This window comes from Nesoenas mayeri (assembly GCF_963082525.1).
Source record: "Nesoenas mayeri genome assembly, chromosome: 3".
NCBI classification, from domain to species: domain Eukaryota; kingdom Metazoa; phylum Chordata; class Aves; order Columbiformes; family Columbidae; genus Nesoenas; species Nesoenas mayeri.
In genome coordinates this window covers 91,714,799-91,739,646 of record NC_137544.1, presented here as the reverse complement: position 1 = coordinate 91,739,646, position 24,848 = coordinate 91,714,799, and the positions used below count along the sequence as shown (strand labels likewise).

General features: G+C 38.7%; 1 protein-coding gene across 1 annotated transcript in view; it reads left to right on the top strand.

Moving 5' to 3' along the window:
• Positions 1-24,848, top strand: part of PRKCE (protein kinase C epsilon) — a gene marked incomplete at both ends in the record, with an annotated part of 289,843 nt that overhangs the window by 227,910 nt on the left and 37,085 nt on the right. The window contains one exon of the mRNA XM_080341232.1: positions 11,767-11,921. Coding sequence (XP_080197358.1) covers positions 11,767-11,921 — 155 coding nt within the window. The remainder of the gene's footprint in view (positions 1-11,766; positions 11,922-24,848) is intronic.

The window sequence follows — 24,848 nt, the reverse complement described above, 5'->3', positions numbered from 1 at the left end:
TACAGTGTCAGTGGAAAGTTGGTCTGTCATTGGGTCTTGTTACGGTATTCTGTTGCGATTAATAATAGTATACATTTGAGTTCAACTTGGTTTTTGTATATGTACAGTCTGAAGGACTGAGCTTGAATTTGAGGAAATGAGCATCAGCATGTTAATGTGTCTGTCACTGTTAGAGTGCTATGAATTCATACCTGTAAGAAAAGAGGGACTCTGAAGAAAAAGCTGGAATTAGATATTTCTAAATGGAAACATTTCTTAACTTGCTTTAGAGCAGCAACACATCTATTTTTGCTGTCATAATTATTTTGTTTTGGCTCAGGAAAGTTGCCAAAAAGAAAGTATCTTCTGTAAAGACTGCAAAATAATACTATGCTGTTTTTCTTTCATGTGAGTGGAGACACAGTTACTCATCCTAATGTCTCAGTTTAGGGAACTTTAAATCCTCAGCAAGGTTTTGTTAGTGCAAATGCAACTATTTTTTACTATTCAGAACATCATGTTCAAGTAAACTGTAGAGTTTAAGTTATTTCTGGCATCCAGGGCATAGTTTGTGAACTGATATGACAGTATCTCATATAAATTTTCCATCTGGATGATCACAGTGCAGTAGAAGTTTCTTGCTGTGTTGTCAAACTATAACCAACTGTTGTCACTGGCTGACCTTTGTTTTTAAGTACATGGGAACATTACTGAAACACTTCACATAACAGAGAAGAGCTGTTTCTGTGGTAGTGAATATCTCTATGTTGCCAAAGACTTCATTCATCTCCTCCTTTTGAATGGAGCACAGGCCTCCCTGTGCTCACCCACCACGAATTTTCAAGAAGTACAAATGAGCCAGTTCCTCACCACTTAATCTCGCAAAATGTCCTGTAGGAGTCAGTGGCCTGGTCTAATGAACAAAAGGTAGAAAATCAACTAAAACAAGGCCAGAGAATGTTTTTTTTGTGTTCTGACATTTGTAAAGTTGCTGAATACAGAATAATGTGAGCTGGTAGGTGCATCAGTGAATAATCTTACACTTTTTTTTTTTTTCCATTGTGCAAAATGATTGGGTCAGTTATAGAGTAAAGAAGTAAGAAGAACATGTATAGAAGTGCTCTGATGGGAACATTGATTATGAATGACTTATTGATGAATGTAAGGGAGATGATAGCCAGCTAGAGATTGGAAAACTGTCAGCTCCAAAGCATGAGGAGATTATACTGAGACATTGGTAAAAGCCCTCTATTTAATGCTCATACTTTGTTTCCTGAGTTTCATTTGGTGATTCTTCTTCAGAAAAAATATTAGCTGTGAGGGGAGCACCAGTCTTTTCACCCACCCTCTCTTTTTGCTTATGCAAAAATAACAATTTAAAAGCAGTAAAGAATATCTGGTAGCAAATGCTTCTGTAAAACATAGAGCATCGTAAGTGGAATATCTAGGAATATTTAAAAAAAACTTCATCATCTGGGTAACTTTTATACAAGTTACTCATTGGTAAAGAAATTGTAGTTTCATCCTGGATCACAACTGATGGTTTAATAAATCTGAGAAAACAACTTCTTTCAGTCAGTTGATTGCATCCCTAGAAACAAAAAGTACTGATGCAATACATCATAACTGTGATACAAAGACTTGCTCACTCAGCTAATTACTTCTAGGTGTTTTGTTTCAGCAATAATGGATAATTTCTCAGAAAATGCTTGCCAGATGAGTATTTTGTCCCATCATTTTAATTATCTTCCTTAACTGGGTTCCTTTTCCTTCTGATACAACTGCTGCTGGGCCAGCTGGCTGAATTCCCCAGAGTGTTCTCTATTAGTTGTAGCATCTGATGCATTTCCCTGTGTGCTCAAAGACAAACTAGATACCCAGACAGCATAAGAAAATAGGAATTATAAAGACAAGAAAGGTTCCAGAACCAGCCTAGAGGCTGAGGAGACACCTAGGACATGTGCCATCTCTGTCTAAGCTCCTTGGTAGAATATAAACAGGTTAAAAGTTGTTCTTAGAAGTTCTGAAGTGCCTTCAAAAACTACATAGTTAGTTCTAATTGGAAGAAAGTGTTTGTATTTTTTCCTGTAAGAATCAGAACAAAGACATATTAATTGCTGCCTGCACATTGTAACATTTTCTGCATAATGACATTTTGCAGGCTTGATATAATTTTCCACCATGTGCATCAGGCCACTAAATGAGCGGTCTTTAAAATTATCTCACCAGAACAGTTCTTCTTTCCAAAAAACTCCAAAAGAAGACGAGATCAAAGAATTTTTAAAAAGGCGCTTTTCACAGCTTATCTGTCATCAAATGAAGGTATTAGGGAAATGGCCTGAGAAGCTTTTCCTACTTGATACCCCTTTTGAAGTGACTGGAACTACAAAACACACCATTTCTGTAGAGGATTCGAGTTGTGTTTCTGCCTTGTATGAGAGGAAGGGCACAAAGTGCGCCTTACACCAGCTGGAACAATTCTGGGGTCCCCATTCTCCAGGCTTGCTTGGGCTTTCAGGGAGCGGACAGGAATCAGGGTTGCCGACCCTTCTCTGAGCTTGCCGTGGAGCTCCCGGCTACCAGCGCTGCACCTTTGGCAAGCTGAAAGATTTGCACCAACTCGCAGAAAAATCCAGTGACAATGGAACACATATCTCTCCAGGGTAATTTGGGCTAAAGATTTTCCCAAAGTCTTTTTGTTTCAGTTTGTTTCTAAGGTCAGGTGGTAGGGGATCAAGCTGATGAAATGGCAGTGCGTATAATTTGATCTGCATCTTCCACAAATTCCACATATTACAGCATTAAAAATTTAATCCCGATCTAAACCCCATCCGAGCTAAGGAGAGTCTTACCACTAAGCCCTGTAGATACTCTGTCAGAACATTAGATATTATATTACAGGTGTCACAGAAAACATTCACATACTCAAAAGGCGCAATATCCGTTAGTGACTGGGAAGAACAAAAACCCAAAATTGGAGTTCTTTTTTAAAGTGGGGAGAAACTAAAACAAAACAAAACAAAATGTCTAATTAAGAAACTCAAGTAGCTAGAATTTTATGTCATTCCCAGTGAATAAAATGACAACTCTATAGAAAGCAGGCTGTCAACTCTTCACCTGATGTTTCTGTGCTACATTGAATTAGTCTAAATTTTATATTTTTTAAAAGCAGGGTTAATGAACCATAGTTTATTTGCCCTACTGTCAGCCTGATACACCAACTAATTCAGTGTTTCATAAACTTGGTCCAGATAGTAATCCAAAGGAATTCATTATCTGAACAAACAGTAGGAAGACAATATTCAAACATCAGGTATTTGTAAACTACACAGGGAAGATTTCTGTGTCAGGGACTTAACTTTCATCTGTTATTCCGATGCGCATATGGTGGTTAGTTGCATATTCTAGGGTATAGATTTTCTTCATATCCATACTTTACTGTATTCCAATATTAATGGTGCAGATGAAGACCTGTACATTTCAAAAGTCAGTGGATTTTGCTGGCTGCAGTAAAGTCAGATTAAGTTCTTTGAACAATAGAAAGAATCAACTAAACTTTTCTAGTAGTGTTAGTGCTAAGGGATAACCAAATGGCACATTTTTTCACTATGAATTTGGGTGAGGCTGGCTTGTCTTACTTTTGGACAATTTAGAGTGTTGTTGGACCTGTCTTCATAATAATAATTAAACGACTTGATTTTTGAATCAAACCTAATCATCCCTTGACATTTTTTTGAAAAGAATAGGTGATATATACAAGGTCCTGGCTAATGTTTCCTGAATCCCAAGTTGTGATTTCCATAGTTGTGTGACCTACCCCTGGTACATGATAAGTCCCCTGCCCGCAGCCAGCCAGTGTATCTCAATGTAAATACACTGGCCATATTTTGCATGGTGAACGGCACTGTGGGATGTGCTAGGGGCATGAAAAACATGTTAAGAACCCCATTCTGTTCAGTATCAATTCATATCCCATGGGGAGGCAACATAAAACTCCCATGTTGAAAGTGACATACCAGGTCTGCTTTATGGAGATTGGAGGTCTCGGACAAACATCTTGCTTAATAACCCTTTTCCAGTGACTCACATTATGAGTAAATGTTACAATGCAAGTCTTTACAGTATCACAGTCTAAAGGTTTTGAGAACCTCTGTACTGATTCTGAAAATACTGTTTGGAAACTAGTTTATTTGTAGCTTTTTTTGGCCCTTCAGATGGTATGGTATGATAGGATAGAGAGAGTTTTTCTGAGAATTATTCCAGTGTCTCAAGGAGGGCCAGCTATTCTTGAAACCATTTTCAAGACTTTAAAAGAGTTTTTTAACCCATAGGTGCTCAATTGACATAGTGTCTGGGGTCTCTGCAAACAGAATAGAGATATTTTGTGATCAGTTTTGTAAAATCAAGGAAAGTCAATAAGCAGATCTTTACAGAAGAAATAAAGATGGAAAGCACTGAAGTGTTTCTCTAAAGGTAGCATATAACTTGCAGCACAGCCAGGAATTGATATTGTGAGTAAGGTAAGCACAAGAAGCAATGCAAATTATTTGCAGCAGTGGAAAGAGTCCTCAGTGGTATTTTCTATAAGTACTGAAACAGACTGCCGGTGGAGGCCAAGCTGTGCTTATCAGTGGTAATTTTTAAGAGCTGATCAGAGTAATTTCAGGAACTGATGCCATTTTCTGACCTGCGAGGCAGAATATGTTCAAGGAACACTCTTCACTACTGGCTGTGAGGGGACTGAGAATGGAACAGAGCATTTCTGGCACAGCAGGAGACCTCGTCGCAATGAAGTGCAGCGAAACCCACTTGCCCTTCAGCAGGCCAGGCTAGCAGAGACTTCTGCTTCCCAGGGCTTTGTGGGCCAGACGGAGTCCACTCAGCAGGGCTGCTCATGTGCACGGTTCAGTCGCTGGCTCGCAGTGCCCAGACGCTGACTTTTGCAGCATTGCCAAGGTTAGTCCCCCTCAGCCCGGGTGCAGCTGATCCCGCCTGTCAGCTGTGGGATAAGGTAGATGACCTTGCAAGACTTCTTTATCCAGTTTGTTGTGTGGTTCTCTGGCTCTCTCTGGTCTGTGTTTTACCTTTGAGATCATTCCTCCTTTCAAGGGCAAAAAAAAGGATTTGAAGTTGAATACTGGGCAAAGCAGAGCAACAAGTCCCTAACTATAGTAGTATTCATCAGCTTGACAGAAATTTCAAGTGTCTGGTTGCCAAAAAATAAACCTTTAATACAAAATACGAATGCATGCATTTTTTTTTTGTTAAGTGGAAGATGCAAATATCCCCGGTGGAATTTGAGATAGCAGTTCCTATGTACAGGGCATTTCTTCCAAGAAATATGGGATTCATAGAAATTGTTCCCTTCTTATTTGGAACTCCATGAAAGCGCTGGTACAAAACAGGAAAAACAACACAATTAGCCCTGAGTATAAACACTGAAATCAGAGACAGATAACCTATTGTAGCGTCCTGTTGAAGATTGTTACTGTAAACTTCAAAAAGGAATCAAATAAAGAGGAGAGAACTTTTTGTTGTTCTCTTTAGTGTTGTACCTGGTTTATCTTTTGTTTTCACAAACCAACCTTGTTAGTCTTCTGCTCAGGGTGTTGAAGGTTTGCATATAGTTTTGTGTACAGTGTGCCTATGCAATTTCCATCAGAAGCAGGAAATGTTTATTCAAGTTCTGAGGGGTGGAACAGTTACTGTAGTTTTAGGTAATTTTAAACAAACTATTGGAGCATCCTGTTTAAATAGAGTTAAGTAATCACAGTTTTGTGTTAGCTGGAAAAGAATTCAATACATGCATGACATGAATAAAATATCATCTTACGGAGCATACCAAAGTTGTGATATATATGACTTTTTGTGCAATAAAAGTTATGTCTTTGAGTTTTATTTTGCAAGAAGTTTGGTGGCTAAACCTGTTCTGTTATACAACAGTACTCTGCTAGAATATGAACCATATTGTATTTAAATTCACCTATAATTAATACACGTATTAGTTTCCTTGATATTTTCAGTAGCCTCTGGAGAAATCTGATTTAAATACAACTTAATGAAATTGTGAGAAAAAAAGTGTATTCACTTAAACTAGGGAACCTAGTGAGAATCAGGAAGAATTTATTCAAAGCCAATTTTATGAAAACATAAACGGAGGAAAAAATGGTAGTTGGAGTAGGCTGGTAAGATTTATCAGTTGTGAATTTTACTTGAGGAGTCCATGTTTGATGCTTTTCCTGAATTCTCTGATTTTACGTGTTTTAATGGTTGAACTGGGAAGCAAAAACCTGTAGTGAAAAGATTTTTTCTCAGGCTTGTAGCATGGATGCGTGGCTCAGATTTGAAAGTGAGAGACAGATTGAATGATTTTTTTGGTTTGTAATATTTCAGTAATGAGGTTGTCCTGAACTGCATATTGGGTCACCCAGCTGCTGGGACTCATTTGAAAGAAAAAAAATGGAAAATTGTACTGTTCAGATGGCAGTGGTAATTGTACTTGGCCTTATGTCTATCAATGGATTGTCCTTAAGCTGCAATCTAGTGTTAATGATATCTTAATTGGAAAACAAACAAAAGACAGGCAGCTTAATGACTGATAACAATTTTTACAAAAATCTTTTAAGGGCTACGCATTAATTGATGTAAACAATACATCAAAGTCTTTCCATGTCTAAGCTTCCATACAGGGTTTACGTAGAAGCTTGTTCATCAACAATGGTATTATTCCACATGTAAACAACTAACAGACTGTATAGTGTCATCTGTTAAATCAAAACTGATCGGCAAGATTATCTGGTCTTACTAGCAGGAAGGTCTTGGTCATTAATCACACCTCCACAAAAAGGAGCTGGATTGAGTCTGTAATGTCCTGAGAGCTTACTACTTTTGATATTTCTGGAAATCACCCTCTTTTCCCAATCAAAAACTTAAACAATATTCCAAAAGAAACGAAAGGTAGATGCTCTATACAATAGCACTCATAACATCTAGAAACAAGCAAATATAAACTGGTAGGGAGTGCACATCGTATATATAGGCTGATGTTTACAAAACATATATAAATAAAACTAAAAGTCGGAGAATGGTTTTGAAGAGAAAAAGGTGTGGTAATAATCAGAATAAAGAGTAAAGGGTTAGTTAGAAACATTTACTGCAGAGCTAAAGGGTGGCTATTTTGAATGTCAGGCAGGATGAAAAACAAAACTAGGGCACAATTAAAGGAGTGGAATGAGAGAGAAGATGAAACAAGATTTCTAGTTTAAGTGACAAGTGTATTTCTCCAGAAAAAGAGACAGAGACTAGAAGAGAGGTTGCTCTTAAACTCCAGTTTTGAAAACATAACTCATGCAGGAGAGTATATCAATTAGGAAAATCAAGGAGTGAGACTGGAATAATAGAGATGGCATGACATGCATTTCAGTATAGTTGGTAAAGTCATACTCAGAAAATACTATGGAAATACAGAGTGAAGTTGAATGTTTTTTGTCTTCTAGCCTATTTCATGCCCCTTTGCTTTTGAAATCTCTGCTCTCTGCTGTTTTTCTTTCCATTTGTTAGTTTAAGTGTTCTCATTCAACCACACCTTTCAAGAAATTCAAGGAAAAGCAAGTGTGAATAAGGGCTAAAATAAACCCTGTAAAAGAATGTAATTACTTCAGAAAACATATTAGCTTGTTTTGCAGTACTTTTTTTTTTTCTTTATAGATGCCAAAAGAGGATTAATCTATAATGTCTTTGCTTGTGATTTTGCCTTTTATTTCAGTTTATATAATTAAAGAGTTCCCATGACTGCTTGACATTTATTTTGTTCGTCAAAACATACTTCTCAAATGTTATGAAAATGGAGTCCAAAAACAATGCAGTCCAAACCAGACCCATTCCATTTTCTCTTGGAATACAGTCAATGGTAAAGTCATACCTTGTATCTCATTTTTAACTGAGTAAATATTGTGCTGTCCCTTAATGCATAATTCTTTAAGGCATTCACTTTATATTCTCCCACTTCAATATTTGACTGTATCATGGTGATACATGTAGCGAGATGCATATAATCAGGCATAATACAGTTATTTCACAATTGCTATTTCATGATGAAAAATATCCCCTTTGCACTGAAATCACAAAGGTCTGTGTGTGTGCTTACATTATGACAGAAAGGAAATAGAGCATTAAGAACCTATATTTTGATCATTAACTTTTGATGAAAGGCAAGGAAAATGTTTAAGTACTAAAAGTCAAAATAATGTCTCTGTTGTTGTTCAGGTTATGGGAATCAGGAAAAAAATGGACTTATCAATCTCAGCTCACATTCATCATATATTTTCTTGTCTCTTATATCCTCTTTTCATGTAAATTTGAGTCCAAACTGATCATGTCATTGTCCTGATCAAAAAACAAACAAAAAACCACCAGAGAGTTGTTTTAAGAAAGTAGTTTTCATGGAGACTGAGTATATTTCATGAGAAAATTGGCATGTTGTGCATCTTATTGTTTATCCCATGTTAGTGGGTGAGAATTAGTATTTTTTTTCTCTCAAAATCAAACCCTTTCCAAGGCTCATTGTAAACAGAAAACAGAACTTTCAAACTATTTTTTTTTTCCTATGAATTCTCACTAGGAAGCTGAAATGTGCACCCAGGAAAGCTGAAAAAGTAACTTGAAATATCGATACATAGCAGAAAAATGCAACAGCAGAGCAATTTCAGTCACTGAGCTGTTAAATCTGGTTTTAGTAGGTATACTTTCAGAAAGGTAGTCAACTAAGCTGCAGAATCTGCCAGGAACAACCCTACACATTGAGAATGGGATGTGCATGAATGGGAAGATGTGGAAGAGAATGGGATGTGCATGAATGGGAAGATGTGGAAAAGGGCAGGAGAGTTAGTGCTCTGCAGCTCTGGGAACGGTGCTGCTGCTAAAGCTTTTGTTCAGGCTCTCTAATGACACAATATTCTGCTAAATGATGCAAGTTAAATTTTTGGTTGGCTAAACTGGGAAATGTCCTACCAAGGACTGAACCAAAATTAAAATTACTTGAAGTTCGAACTCAACACAGTTTGTGATATTTAGAGTCAGCAATTGGGCATTGGTGAACATTGCAAAAAAACATGGGTTCTGTTCAGATCAAACAAAGAATACGTAATGTAAAAATGCTACTATGTATATCCTGAAATGCTAGGAAATGACAATGATCTAAACAGCTGTGTAAACCAGCCTTTGTGTGTGTGTGTGTGTTTATGTACCACCACTGACAGCTGGAAGGTTGGTGGTATCACCACTGGGAGCAGCAGCTCCCAGCTCCGTGGCAAGTTGAGGATCAGCATTTATTTGCAAGTCACAGTTGTGAGATACATCATAGTCACTTTGCACTTTGCATCAGCATCGTTTCATACTTGTGATACAGTTGCTGAAAAAAGGTAGCAGTGTTGGGAATGAGTATGGCTGCTCAGGCGAATGTGAATTGTAGGTTCCTTTTCCTGCTTGTGCCCACTCACATCCAGACTGTTGACTTTGGAAGGTTAAAATAGCCATATAAGAAGTTTTAACTTCAGCAACTGTTAGGAGAAGTTACTTGAGCCAAACATTAGTCAGATGCTCCCCAGCCTGCAGCCCAAATGGGTTTTGTATTTGAAACACTGAACCGTACCCATGTGAGGAGAGACAGTTGTAGTGAAACTGCTCTTCAGAGTGGACGCTCAGTCTGTAGTGCAGTGATGAGGAGCCTAACGAAAGACAATACCTGCATCATCTCCTTAGGGGTGGTGTATCCTCTTGTGTTACATTACAGCACCAACGTAACTATGGTTTTGACCGACTTCGTTATCACAAAACTGACTGCACTGGGTGTTATCCTTAGGCTCTAGCTTCTGAAATCATAATACCATCTGACAGCTATCAGATTTTCTTTTAAAAGCATGGCTGTGATTCTCATCAGTTCCAAAGAGAAATCAGGGAGATGGCATAAGGACCCATATTTTTGCCTAAAATGAGCAAAGATGGTATTTCAAGCCTACAATAATACTGAGAGATCTGCACAATGATGTTGAATGTTTATTATCAGCACTATTAAGCATTGCAGAAAGAACAATGGCATGGCTCTAAAGCCATGCTCTTTTGGGTGAATGATACAGCCAGAGGCTGTTCTGTTCTTTACTAGGTTTTTCTTGCTAGGGAATGGTAATAAAAATGTTGGAAAGTGTACCAATGTTGTTAGCAGTGTTTTAGCAATAATGACAGTCCACCTGAACTCTGAATTTGGTCCAGTCTGCCAGTTTCTGTGTTCCCAAGATACAGGGGGAAAGGCACAAGGTTTTTTTCTGCATCCTCTTTCTGTAATCAGCAAAATGTCAGCCAAACATTTCTAGCCTCCTCCAGGAAACATCCCTGATAAGTATAACATTTAGACACTTAATGAGCACGATTAATGCACATGCTTAAGCTTAAGGATATTTTTAAGTGCTGTGCTTTGAATCTGAGCCCTAGACTAGATCATTAAAGGCAAACAGCAAACATTTATGAATTTCTGGACTCATATATATAAACTATGTAATCTGCAGGCCTGGATTCTCTTGTGAGAGGTTAATTAACTTCCATCTTATGTTGGTTTTGCTCATCCAAAGCAACGCTGCATCTTGTCTCCTTTTCTTCAACCCAACACACCAGACATGATGAGCTAGAGCCAAATTGCAGCTGAGCTGGAAGCTGAAGATCCATTCTCCACATCACATGAGAACTGCCTTCACCTCTGTCTACACTCTTGTACATATAGATATTGTACAGTAAGGAAATAAATAATGTACAAGTAGGCTTATATATGCAAAGAATTGATGATTTAGGCCTGTTGGTACAGGTTGGGGAAAACTATGAAACTTTACAAGAAACATTTACAAAAACAGTATCTAAGTTATTTCAAGTGAATGGGTGTCATTTCTTTGCTTATGCCTTCATCTGCATTGTCAGTTTAGATTGTAAATATTTCAAGATGGCACACACACATTTAATTTACTGGTGTTCTCTCACTATTTCACTGAGTGCTTAACTTTCGGATATTTTTTCTGAAACACCAAAATGGGGTGATTGCTTAAGGATCTCCATTGCTGTTCTCAAGTAAAGTTCATTACTCATTCTCTATCATGAAATAAGGCTTGAAAATTTGAACTTTGAAGTAATAAACCTCAGAAGAAAATAAACATAATTTGATATGTATTTTAATTATGTAATTATATGTCATTGTCATATGAGAGTTTAAGGCAATTCAAAAAGTTGTATGTAAGTGGTTTTGATTCTTAGCCCTGGTTTTTACAGCTTAACAACTGTAATTCATTTTTACATAATTTGGGAAAGATACTTTGGAGGCAAAGTAGCTGGTAAGAGTTAATAGGAGAAATAAGGAACCTGAAGTTTGCCAGCAGCCCTTCAGTAGATGACAGAATTGACTTTATCACTTCATTGTTATGGCTATATTTCAAAAGAAACAATATCATATATGTATGTCCATTATTATATAAAATTTATTATAATTCCATATGCATTGGGTGTGTGGAGATCTGTGTGTGCGTTGCGTATTACCAAATTTTGATTCTATTCCCTTTTTCTCATTTCTCACTTTGAGAATCGTGTCTCATTTTCTTTAAGTTTGGGGGATTTTGGTTGTCAGCTTTTCCTTTTTTCAGAATTCTAGCTTTTGTTTCTTTCCTTTCTTGACGTAAATGCTGCAGTCGCTTCAAGCAGTCCTTTGTGTGACTAAAAGAAATAAGCTAAATAGCACTGTTTAATTCATTTCAGGACCGCCTCTTTTTCGTCATGGAATATGTAAATGGAGGAGACCTAATGTTTCAAATCCAGCGCTCACGCAAATTTGACGAACCTCGATCCCGCTTTTATGCAGCAGAGGTCACATCAGCACTCATGTTTCTTCACCAACATGGCGTCATCTACAGGTACTCTTCTTGATCAAAAATAAAGTGTTCTTGAGGCTTGGGGCTGGCTTTGGCTGAAATCCTCTGTCTCTTAGCAACCAGATTTAGATTAGTTGTTTGTTCCGATTTGCTTACCTAGAACTTTTTTTGGCTGTTTATCATTGAGAATGTTAACATTTGAATAGCCCCTGCAGCAGTCGCCAGCTGTGTGTGCCAGTTTTGTATTATAGTCCAAATAAAGCGGGTTTGAAAAAGCTTGGCACGGTGCGACCCAGAGGTGACCTTTCTGCAGATCAGCGCAATCTCTTCACTTTCCTCCCTGTGCCATGAATTTCCTCTGGGTTTCTAACTCCCCGCCGCTTCCTGAGTTTGTTTGTTCTACTTGTCTCCACTCCGATATAATCGCGATGGTCGTTTGCAATCCTTTGCTTTTGCCCCTTCCTCTTGACTGTTTGGGTGAAGGCTCAGTCACCAGCAGGAAGGGGCTCTTTGCAGACAATTTTGATGTGCTTGCAACTGCCCCATATCTACTTGAACCTCTGCCCCGCCACCCCAGATCTCTGATCTTTAGCACACACACAGAAATGCATGTAGTTGCATTATGGTGAAGAACAGGTTTAGGGATAAACTACAATATTAAAAGGAATCACTTTGAAAATTTTCACCCTGATGTCAATGTGTTTAGTAAGTCTTTTATCTCATAATTTCACGCTTCCTCTCTCTTCTTATTTGTTTTTAGCAGCCTGTCATTGCTTGTGATAAATTCGGACTTTCACGAGCAGATTGCTTGACCAGCTTTGTGATACAGGTCTGCCCTGTCTACAGAAAATTCTGAGTTCTGTGGCTCTAATTGCATTTTTATATTCTCTTGAGAGTCTCACCCTCTTTCAGGTTATCAGTTTTGATTTGGGGTAGTCATCTCAGTGACAGGCAGTCTCACATTTCAAGATGAGGATGTGGAATTTGTCACATGCCTGGATTCGTATTAAAATTGTTCTCAGGACTACTAGAAATTGAAAGAAGTGAATTGTAAATGTCTAGTAACCAGGACTGAGTAGTAACTTCCATCAGAGGCCATTGGCTTTCCCACCAACTGGAAACCAAATGGAAACTTCTCAGAGAAGAAGTCTCTTTTCCAGAGACAGCAGAAACAGCAGGACATTGCATATTCTAAGGAAAACAAATCTCTGAAAGTGATCTTTCAGTCAAACTTTTTTTTGCTAGCTGCAGCCCTTAATCTCTATCTTTCATGAACACTGGTATGATGTTTGTATACTGGGCTAGTCTTTCGGCCCTACCACTTTGCGTGGGTTTGTTTTCAAGTGCTGAAGATCCAACACTTTTGTTACCTTTGCTGCCCATATCACATTTCCTGTTGGTTGTCTGTATTTATTTCCAAAGCTGTGTATTTGTACATTTACATACTAAGAATGTGGCAACTTCAGAATTTATAAGTATCTATCATAAGGGAAGCAGACAAGATTGGTACTTCAAAAAGTGAAGGATTTTTAGGATTTGTTTCCATAAAAATACTTGAACTAATTTCCTCTTCCTGAAAACTGGAGTTTAGACACTTCATAATTAGCAGTCAGTTTAGTGATTGCTGTGAACCAGCAAAAAAGAATTGGTGATATTACTTTCCCCCTTATTTATATGAGTGTGCATTCATTCTCCATCTCCCCTCCCTGTTCCCATCTTTCAGCACACATCCCTTTTTGTCTCCTCTTTTCTCTTGTCTTATAGGTAGCTTCTACTGTGTGTTGATTCCTAGCTGCATTGAATCACTTTGTGTGCCTGCGTTCTTTCTGTGGCTTTTTATCATCAAAATGCTTCAGTCCCAAGAGAAATGTCATTCCAATGAGACAATGCTTTGTAATTTAAAATTTGCAAGATAATTCGCAACTTCTGATTCAGACTATGCTGACATGTCTTTGGCACGCTACAGTAAAACACTAAAATTGTAAATGGCATGTTACATTGGGTGTATTATCAGAAGAGACAAAAGAAGAGAAATAACATGAGTTGTAGGATGAAAGCAGAAACTAAAAAAAAGCAACAAGAAGAACATTAGGAACAGATGTAGTTGTGACACAGGCTTTTGGATCTGGGTGTAGTCATGTCTGTAAGAATAACTTATTTTCTCAACCAGGGAACACTAGGAGCTTCAACAGTTCATAAAATTAATATCCCAGTTACTCTATAAAGTACAAGTAGAAGGAAGAAGTTAAAGATTACCTTAAAAGAATTAATAGTAAGAAAATGTCATAGTTCATTCATAGAGTGCCAGGCCCTGGGAGAATGCGTTTGTTGATGTCACACGTAAGTTAGAACATTTGTCGTGCACAGTACGGTTTCTGCCTGATTATTTAGTACCTCTCTGCATCTTTTATTACAATGTTAAAAACGCATTGGGCTCAAGTCACTCCTTTATGTCTCCAAACCTCTTATTAACTGGCAAACAAGGAAAGGAAAGGGGAGGAGGGGGAAGGAAGAAAACCTATGGTCCTGAATAACTACTAGTCATAACTACCTAGCATGCCGTCAGATATTTTAATAAAGAATACTTGTCTTCTGTGTAATTGTATCTCTAGGACAAACACTGTGGTGTGAAATTAATGGTTATTCTCCAAAGTGGGGAATGCTGCTTGTGTGGGCAACACTTCAAGGAAAGTGGGGAATATATAAATAAACTAAGATGGAAATGCAGGTTTCAAAATAGCTGCTATACCTTCTGATCTTTTTTCAGCCATGTATGTGGAAGTGTTGGTTTGGAGCTAAACATAGTTGTATTTTTGGAAGTAAATAACTAGTTTTAGCTCATGCTTTGGCTTGTTGGTTAGATTTTTAGAAAGTGCTATGATGATACTAAATGATCATCTTTTATAATAACTAGTTTATCCTTATTTCCCCTGAAGTTCAAAGAGGAACCTAGCTCCCTGTTTGGCAATAGAAATTATTCTCTAAATTCACATCTTTGCAACTGGCCCAAGTTGTTCCCAGACTTGTCCAATTATCTGTACACTCGCTGGAATTACATACCTTCCTTTGTTTGTTGAGTTTATGTTTGAAACAAAGATGAACCTCACAATTTTTATATATAAAGATGCCGGTGTTACTAAATGCATAAACTTTAGGATAATTTTCAGTGTGGCATTTTTAAGGATATAACATTATTGTTGTTGTGTCAAAAACACTTCAACAACTTAGTGAAAATATTTGCATTATCCCTGCCACCTTCCCTCTCATCTGGCATACAGCTATTCAGGCACTTGTCAAGCTGGGGCCTGATAATACAAGTAGAGTCAATCAGACACTAGAGAAGTTTCAATCGCAGTTTCTGGCAGTCGTTGTTTGTGTTATGCAATTGCATCACTTTGAAAAAATGTGTCCAAGCTTCAGGAATTAAGGGGTAGACTATGAATCGTGTTTTGCCTGTGAGCTGAACTGGACTTCAAACTCAGTGGTGAAAGGTTGTGGACTATGTTCACTGTCACCTGTCCCTGGAGTCTGGTATATTTAAAGTCCGTCATCATCAGCTTAATAGATATTCTCATGTAGGGAAGATGCAACAAATGGGATGTTAAGAAACTGCCAGTTCTGTACTCCCCTCTTGTACTGAGTTTCAGCATTCCTGTGCACTTTCCACAGATATATGTAATTGTTACATGTTCTTAATTCACCAGTAGCTGTTGGGCTGAGGACGGGAGTACCCGGGTGGGTGTCTCTGGCTCTTATTGTAGAAGTTCAAGTGAGGTGACACAAGTGGCTCGCTCTGGCCTGAAATACATACAAAGAACTGTTGCTCCCCCAGGCAGGGACATCAGCACTGGAATGGAGTAACACTTCATTAACATAAATGCCAGTGTCCCCAGTTCATATTTGATTTAGGGAATAACTGTGTGAGCTACAAACCTTGTTACAGTGAAGACGCGAAGGGACAGTAGTTGCATGTCGTCTGATCTCTGGTGTGCTCCAGACCATTCAAGTGATTAAAAGTGTTGCTCTGAAAGACAAGATAAGGAAACTGAATGTACACAATTTTGGTTCACCTGAGAGGATAAAAAAAAGTCTTAAGCTGCTTTGAGTTAACTCATTCTTTTGGTTTTGAATGTAAGGTTTGTGAGATGTTGCCTTCAAATCGTACAGCACATGGTCACAGGGAAGTCCTCATTCGTAGCTGTGGTTATCATGTTCCTCAGCCATATGAAGTAATAATCCAGCCTGTAACTTGCTGCAGCTTTCTGAGCCTCTGTGCACTCTGTAATTAGAAAGTTGGTTGTGATGAAGGATATATTAACGCTGAATTGAGGAGAATGCGAACATAAATATGCTGATGCCAATCCCTGAATACCTCCGGGCTTTTTCCATCCACAAATACCCTAAAAACTTGTTTGAACACTAACTGAATTTTTCCTTGGATTATCAATTTTCCCAACATTCCCATTTATCAAGGTAACACACACCAGTGTTTCAGAAAGAAGTACTATCTAAAATTAAAAGCACTTTCATTAGTGTGTTTTTATGTGAAATAAGAATATTTAGAAAGTCTGACTTCACTGGTGGTTGTATGATTCAGTGCAACCTTGGCAGAGTAGCGAGGAGTTATATTTACACTGATTAAAATGCTGCATGGTCAGTGGTTAACATGTTAAAAGTCGTAACTCTCCCAAGTTTCCTTACTGTGTTATTTCTGAATGGCAGAAGCCAAATAAAATTCCCCTCCTCCTCTTTTCTTTTTTTTTTTTTTTTGGCTTTTTAAAATACAAAGCTAGACATGGAGCATTTCTGGTTTAAATTTGGTTTTAAGTATGTAAAGATCATCTTATTGCAACTCTAAACAGTTGAAGGTTAAATTGCTGCCTGAGCTGTGGTCCATGAGGGAGGGCAAGAAAGACCTTCTACCCTCAGACATCTTATTCAGACCTAAGCATGGGAATTTGCTGAACTCAAGCCCTTCCCCACATAAACTGCCTATTGCAGGAGTCTGCTACGGAGAAGTTACAGTTTGCTTCTGCGAGCAACAAGGTATTTCCATCACCTTCAGTGGAAGTGGGGAGCAAGGAGGGAACTGTGCTGCTGGGTGCGTGTCTGAGTCCCCATGTCTCTAGGGACGGCTGTCCGAGCCACACCGCCGACCGGCGCTCCCTGCCCAGGTCTGCATCCTGGGCCACATCCATGCTCTGCTCTGCCTGCTCTAGTTTCCAAAACTAAGCATGAGCTCCGACGGGATTTTAGTCAGTGGCCTCCTGCCCTCTTTTCACTTTTTCTTGCTGGATCTAGGCAGGCCAGCAGTCATGAAACCCATAAATAAGCAGGATATCTTCCCCGCAGGAAAAGGCAGTGGTGGGCCGGGGTGGAGAGGAGCGGGACTGAGGGAGATGAGAAGCAGGAAGAAGGGTTGGTTCCCAGGCTTCTGGCATTCAGACCGAGGGAGTCCACCCTGCCATCTGCCCAGCTTATGTATTGTGCTAAAGGCTGCTGTCGCATAGGAGAGCCTTTGACAAGGTTTCCAGCTGTGGAAGGATGAGTAAAGGCTGTGGGAATAGGATATGAACCATGCGGTCTTGCCAACAGAGGAATGCTTTCTAAATTTCTCCTGGGTTTGGAACATAAGTCCTCAGTTGGCTCTTGCATGGGAGTTGGGTATGCGGAGGAGCACTGCTGGGCAGTTAATATTTAGAAGGATAGAGCAGCACCATTGACCTCATGTGGGATATGACAAGGTACTTCCAGGAGGAGTTCCCGGTAGTGAGGTCAGCATTGTTTTTTTGCTGCATGTTTATTTGGTGCAAGATTTTCTTGTTTAATGACCATTTGTATAGTGCTGTATTGTGTAAATAAAGCTATGACCTTTACCTTCTGATAACAGTATAGGAGTGAGTTAATGTTAAATGAGAGAGGGCAGGGAGTGGGAATCTGCCAGGGTTAATGCCAAGTTTACATTCCTATGAGGGCAGCCATGTTCCGGTACGCGCAGTAGAAAGGGCAACAGTGCTTCTCAACAGATAATAGTAGCGATATGTGACAGAGCATATTTGTATTTATTTCTGGGTGAATGTCGCTGATTTTAGATGATTGATGCTTGTGCTTTTATTTTATAACAGGAAGAAATGTGTGTTATCTTTCTGCATTTGATAAGAAGATTTTAGCTGAGAGAAACATACACAAAATTAAAATCCCCTAGAGCTGCAGCACATGTAAAACTGAAATGTACTGACACAAGACAATCCCTGTCGTTTTTCTAAAATGCCGAGACACAGCTTTGTTTCTACAGAAACATGTACACCAGTTCCAAACAAAATCATTATCTTCAAACAATTTCTGACAGAACAGAATGTTATGTGTTTCACAGTGTGTTATAACTCTGATGGGGCTTTGTAGATGTAATTCTGCTGCTAACAGACAAAAGTTAGGACTGAATTTTGCTGTGCCCTTCAGCCATGTTTGTCTTCCAACAATGGAAAATGTTTCTATAACCCAGTTGCAGTGGTGTTGAAACTATGTCACTTTATGGGTGAGGCTTTGCCTTTTTGCATGCTATTGAGTGCATCTGCCAAAGTTTCATAGTAATACAAAGAAGTGCCCAGCAAACGTGGTTCAGGGGTGATAGGCATTTCACAAAGATTTTGTTGTGATCTTGAGATGCAACAGAGAAGTTGGACAGTAATGCAAAACAAGAGATGAAAACATGTAAGGAACTCTATTTAGTGTTTTTAAAACAATGATACTCAAAATACTAAACAACCTTAAAAGAAAATTTGCATGATGTACTTTGGTAAAGACATTTGCATGCAAGTTTCTTCCATCTTTTGGCCAGAACCTTGCTATTTTTGGCTCAGGGTTTGCATTTATTCTGTTTGCCTCCTCTCACCACCCTTTGCTTTATCCACCTCGTTGTTATAAAAGGGCTTATCACTTAGATGCTGCTCCAGCAAACATTGCTGCATGAAGATCAGTGTACTCATAGGCTGATTTTGATTCAATGAGATTATTCATATGCATGATATGTGCAGCTTCCCAGATGATTTGGGATCTTGTTTTGACTTTTCAGATTGAAAATGTGTTTATTTCAAAATACAAAATCATAAAATTTGAGAATACACTACTATAAAAACCCATGTTGTTTTGCTTATCATTGCAAAAGGCTGTGGAAAAATGAAAATTTAGCCAATCTGAAAGCCAACATAACTGAGTTATCACTGAAACTTTTTAAAACTTTCAAAATGTCTGTTTAGCTGACAGCTTGTGCTCAGATGTAAGAAAACAAATAATGTTGTTCACCAGGAGGTTAACTAAAATGGCCTAATGAACTAAAATGGAGAAAATACAGCCAGTAAGAACCCCAGCATTCTGGGGAGTGCACCAAAGTCTCTGCTGCTACCAGAATAAACAGTGGGAGGATTACATCAGAAGGACCTTGGACAGACTAGGTGCAGCCTAACCAGAGGAATCTGAAAGTGGAACAAAAGGGATCAGGTGGCTGTGACTGCTACAGATGAGCAGAAAGGTGAGGAGTAACGAGGCCAGAGTGGTAACGATTCACTCAGCTTACCTTCTTGTATCAGAAATGCTGCCTGCCCCGCTCCTTGGCTGCCAGAGTTTCACGGAGTCCAAACAAGGAGTTGCCCAGAGCAGCAGGCAGTGGCAGAAATACATCTTCATCATCTCAGCAGCACTGGGTATGTGTGGAGGAGGCAGATGTGAAGCGGGGCTGAGCAAGAATGGCACAGAGGCCAAGGCCAGTTTTTACTGAGGATGGGAGTTTGCGTGGTTTCTGCACTGTGATACACCCAGGGGTGGGTGGCACCAGGGAGATACACTCTCCTACCACCACCAAATTAAATTTTGACCTTCTGAGACCACATATGTTGGGATTGTAATGTATTGAATTAAAAAGAAATTCCTACTTCAACATCCAGTTTATGAGGAGAAGCCCAAGCAGCACGTCTCACGATGTAAACACCAGATGGGTCTTCACTTCTTGCCTCCTGCTTGTAGAATTTGTTTCTAGTAGTTAGTCTTGCAAAAGAGCAGAGAGAGAAAAAAAATAAAGGGGAGAGGCCGGAAATAATGCCAATACTTACAAAGATACACTTTTTCCTGCAGACTTTTATTTCCTTCTGCTGATGTATGAAAGTCACAGAAAATAACATTCTTCGAAGCATATCAAATGCAGATAGTACATGCGGTTGTGTTTGGGTTTTTAATGTAGATTTGACAGTGGCAGCTGTAAAAGTATATTTCAGAAAGTATTCCAGTCTCAGAGCATGTGATTGCCCTGTCAAGGGGAGGGAAGGATGGGGTGGCTTTAACAGGAAATAGCCAATATACCAGCTGGTACGTGTGCACCTTGGTGTGAAGCTGAATAACATAGAAGCAGTGCCCCCCCCCAAAAAAAAAACCCAAAGACAACTAGGTCACTAATAACCTGAACTGAGGAACATCATGGGTTCGAAATGTGGAATATTGAGGGTAAAATTAAGTAGTAAGAAATAAACATTATAGCAGTTCAGTAGGTATTTACTTGATTTATTATAGTGTTTCCAGGGGAGATCCTATGGTCTATTAACACACATTGAAAAAGATGCCTAAATATATGCTAACACAAATAATGAGTCAGATGTATTGCTATGGTCAGTTGAGTGGGTAATGGATATTTAAAAGCTTCCAAACATCAATAAATCTGAAACAGTTCTAAAGGAGTACTTGTGTAACAAAAATAATATGCACTTAAGAAACTGCCTGAGTACATACTTGCCTAAACTTAACTACCAGTAAGACGACAGCAAGTGTCTATGGTACTGTATACTGAGGGCATAAAAAGGCATACCAAATGTGTGGCAGTTCATTTGTTGATAATTTGTAATAGGTCCAAAGGGGCCAGTGCAGTTTATTATGCTACATAACCACGACAGAGAGGCTCTGAGTCTCATTTATGCAAAAGTCTTTAAATACCTGATAGCAGAAAATTATGCTAAGATTGTGAAGGGAGAAAGCAGCCTCAACAGCGTCCTCCTTGGCAGGAGGCTGAAGGCAGTCCTTTGCAAGCTGGTTGAAGCTGCCTCTGCCAAAACCCTCTGAGCCAGTTTCCACAGCTGGTGAGGGAGAGATACCCATAGCAGAGGTGGAAAACCCTTTGGACAGCACTGGGGTTTAGGCAGGCTCTCTTTTCACCTTTGGAAAATTCATGAAAGGAAAAAGAGGGGATCTTCTGTCAACCTTCTGAAATCGGAGTGAGCGGTGTGTTTGTACACACAGTAGAACAAAGTTCTGTTTTTCTGTGGGTGACCCAAGAGGAAAATGGTTTAGCTAAGATTTTTAAAACATCTGCAGATTGGGTAGAAGCTGTTTTGTCCATGAGCAAAAAGGTCAGAGGAAATTTTGAAAGAGCATCCTGGAGATTCTCTGTGTAATAATAACAACAACAACAGATTAAGTGATATTAGTGAGGTATAGCTTATAAAGCCATAGATAAATTAGTGATAAATCCGGTATAAGTCATTGCCTCTCAGGCCAAGCTAATTGTCTGTAGAAACCCAATCTGAAAGACATGTAGGCTAAAATCTCAAAATCCTGCCATAGAAAATGTGTTTTATTTTTTTACACCTTATTTAATGAGTTCTGTTTAAAAAACAGTCAAACACAGTTATGTTTGCCTAATAATAGTGATGATGTTCTGGGTATATGGAAGAATGTGGAAGGTACGATGGCTGGGGCAGGGTGGACAGTGAAGGGTTGAACTGTATCAATCCTAACAGAGTACTTTATGTCATCACTCCAACTCTGAATCTGGGTTGAGAACCATACTGTTGTACCCCTTAATATTGCATTTGCTATGCTATCAAGTCTTAACACAATGCTACAGATTAGCTACAGAGGATCTAAAGTGATACCCACATTTGTTTCAGGGTTGGGCAATGCGGAGTTTAATACATTGTATACTTGTCTTTGGGATATAGCTCAACTTCTGCAGCTTTTCTCCTATTTTGTTTTACAGTGTTTTGATAATCTTTCTCAGAGACTCATTTGTTCACACATTTTTATGTGGAATTCAGAATGTGATTATAACATGACATGTGTGTATAGAGGTTGCTATCTGGTGTATAAGACACTGGTTCTTTAAAAATCATGATTCTCATTTACAGTAAAACTCTGACACAAGAAGAGCAAAGCAATTTTATAATGGAATTAAATTGTACTCAGTCTGCTCAGTTTAACACTGTCAGAAGGCTGCAAAGAGACTTTTTTGAACATTATAATTTAATGAAACTTTATGTAAAATAGTTCTTCTGTAAGCTGTATAATTAGGTTTCTTGCAAGTCTTTGCCCACGTAACTATCTGGGAGTTTTATAAGATAATTTCTGATCTTGTCAGAGCATGGAGCCCTCAAGAGAGACCTGGTGGCTGGGCATGCAGAAATTACAAAGATAATTCTTCAGGGTCAAAGTAACTTTTTTTTTTTTTTTTAATGTTGACAAAATTGTTTAAGAACAGCCCACTTTGTTCAATAGTTTACATTTAGAATCATAGGATTACTGAAGTCAGTATTTACATGCAGTGACTAGCCAGGAAGTACTAAATGTTAGAGATTAAAATGATGTCTTAGTCTCCCAAATCTTGTATTCAGAATTGCCTCTCTTTTCTTCATTTGGGCTGTACTGTTAGGCTCTTCTCTGTAGCCCCTCTGTCTTTACAGCTGAAGGTAAATCAGTAATGGTGCTCTTTGCCAGCTTTGATGTTGGCAGAAGTGAATACACTGTAAATTTCCTAAGTTGTGCCGTGTTTTATTTCATGTGAGTAGCCCATGAGTCATCTTTCCATAGCATTCATATTAATTAAAAATAGTGGGGTGCTTTGTATAAGTAGATTTTAAGTGATAATGTTAGACATTGGTACTACAGCAGAAGTGGTGTTCCCAAGCACGTGTTTTCTGGGGGAGGCTGCAGGAGCTGCATTTGAAACAGTGCTGGAGCTGGAGCTTCCTGCACAAGAAAAGTTTCTCTAGGAATGTTTGTGCAGCTTTCAGGCAGGGGTAGGGGGTGCAAGGAATTTGATTTTGTTATGCAATCATAATTTTAAAAGAGTACCTTGTAAAATGCAGCTCTCTGTATTAACCTTTTTAATGTTCTCTGTATATAACCCTTTTTAATTACATCTTGAAGCAAGGTTTGGAGTTGGAACCATCAGTACAAAGCCCAAATCTCTACGAAGTCTCTCTGGAAGCAGCATTAGGACTTTATTTTATGTATAGGTCAATATAGATGGGCAAGCAACTCCCATTTGCCTTCAGGCATCTTCTTTGCATTTTACAGACAGACAGTAGAGGTTCTGCTGAAGTTTTCCAGAATCTCTCCACTGCTGTCAAACTGAATAGAAAATTGTTAACTCTACAGAATTTGAAACAGACAAATCTATCTGTATAACAAAATGGGTTTAGAAGCTAAAAAACCGAAGTAGATTTAACTCACCGTTTTTACAATAATTTCTTTAGAAATCTGTTAAACTGTTGTTGACTGCTGTTGTTTTGATCCTTGATAAATACAGCAGGGTTGGAAAAGATTTTAAATTGAGAGCCTACATACCTTTCCCAAATTCAGACTACATGATTGTGTACAAACATGTTTAGCCATGTGAACTATGCTTCTGAAATCAGAATAGAAGCAGAAATTATTAAAATCAGTCTGCTAGTGATTCCTTATAAGTAAACATTTTGTTGGAAGCAACATTCTTGTTGAGTTACCTCATTTCATTTATGCTATATAATTTATGTAATCCATTCCGCGTAATATTATATGCACCAATCTGTGGAAAGGCTTTCCATAAAAAGACCCAGGAGGTTGAACTGAGACCAAAGTGAGGTTGGAAAAAAAATCAGTGTCTGTACAAAAGTTCACTGCAGAGTTGTTGAGATTTTTTTCTGACTAAGAAAGCATTTTTCACCATGGAGACGCGATATGGAGCTTTAACAGGAGTCTGCTTACTGCTGGGAGCTGCGTTTGTTCCCTGCTAAGGACACCCTTGGGAGAATAGGAAAGAGGACTCTGATAAATTTGTTTCTTCTATAAAAGAAACACTGTATGTAAAAACCTTCAGCAACCCTTTACAGTTTCTGGACATCACAAAGCTGCAGAGAGCCTTGTCTAGTACAGAAGAGGAGCTGAAATGTAAGCTCATGCTGGTGCATCAGTGGCTTGCTCAGGATGTGCTCCCAGTCCCCTGGGTTTGGCCATTTTATTCTATACCCTATGTTGTGGTTACCAGACTAAGATTTTTTTTTTTAAGTATCTTCTTTAAAAGTCTACAGCGTGTATAGAGTTTACTCAAAGAAATGAAGGAAAAAGAAGACCAATTCAAATTATGAAGTAGGTCTCCAGCATTGCCACATTTTCATTTTTGCCTTGAATCCCGATAGTGGTTCTGTTCCTAACAGAAGCACAAAATAAGCATTATTGAGGATGTAAAAGATTTGTGCTACCTTTTACAAGCAGATTTTAATATTTTAAGAGCTCATCTTCACTATGCGTTGTTGTCTTTCAGTATAGTGAAGGTCTGGTCCCTTGGCCGAAAAAGCAGGATTCATGTGTCATTGGTTTTCTTTGGATAAACAATCTCAGCTGAATTGAAAAGAGAACTTTTCTGAAGTCCTGAAGCTAGAAAAGTGATGCAGAGCAAAGAAGAACAGAACATAAGCCAAGCTTTGGAGCCTCCACTGTGTGCACCTGTGTTCAGTAGGCAGATTAAAAGATTTCATGATGAGTTAGCTTTCAGCCTTGTCAACAGTGTTCAGGCAGGCTGGTCTTCTCCTTTAGGTGACAGAACTGGATTGAACTCTGGGATATTTTTAGTAGCTACTGGGCAAACATGGCAAGCTTTTCCCTTCTTCAAGTCAACAACATGCTTGGAACTGGTCATTTCTGAGGGAGGTGTCAACATTTGTATTACATTAA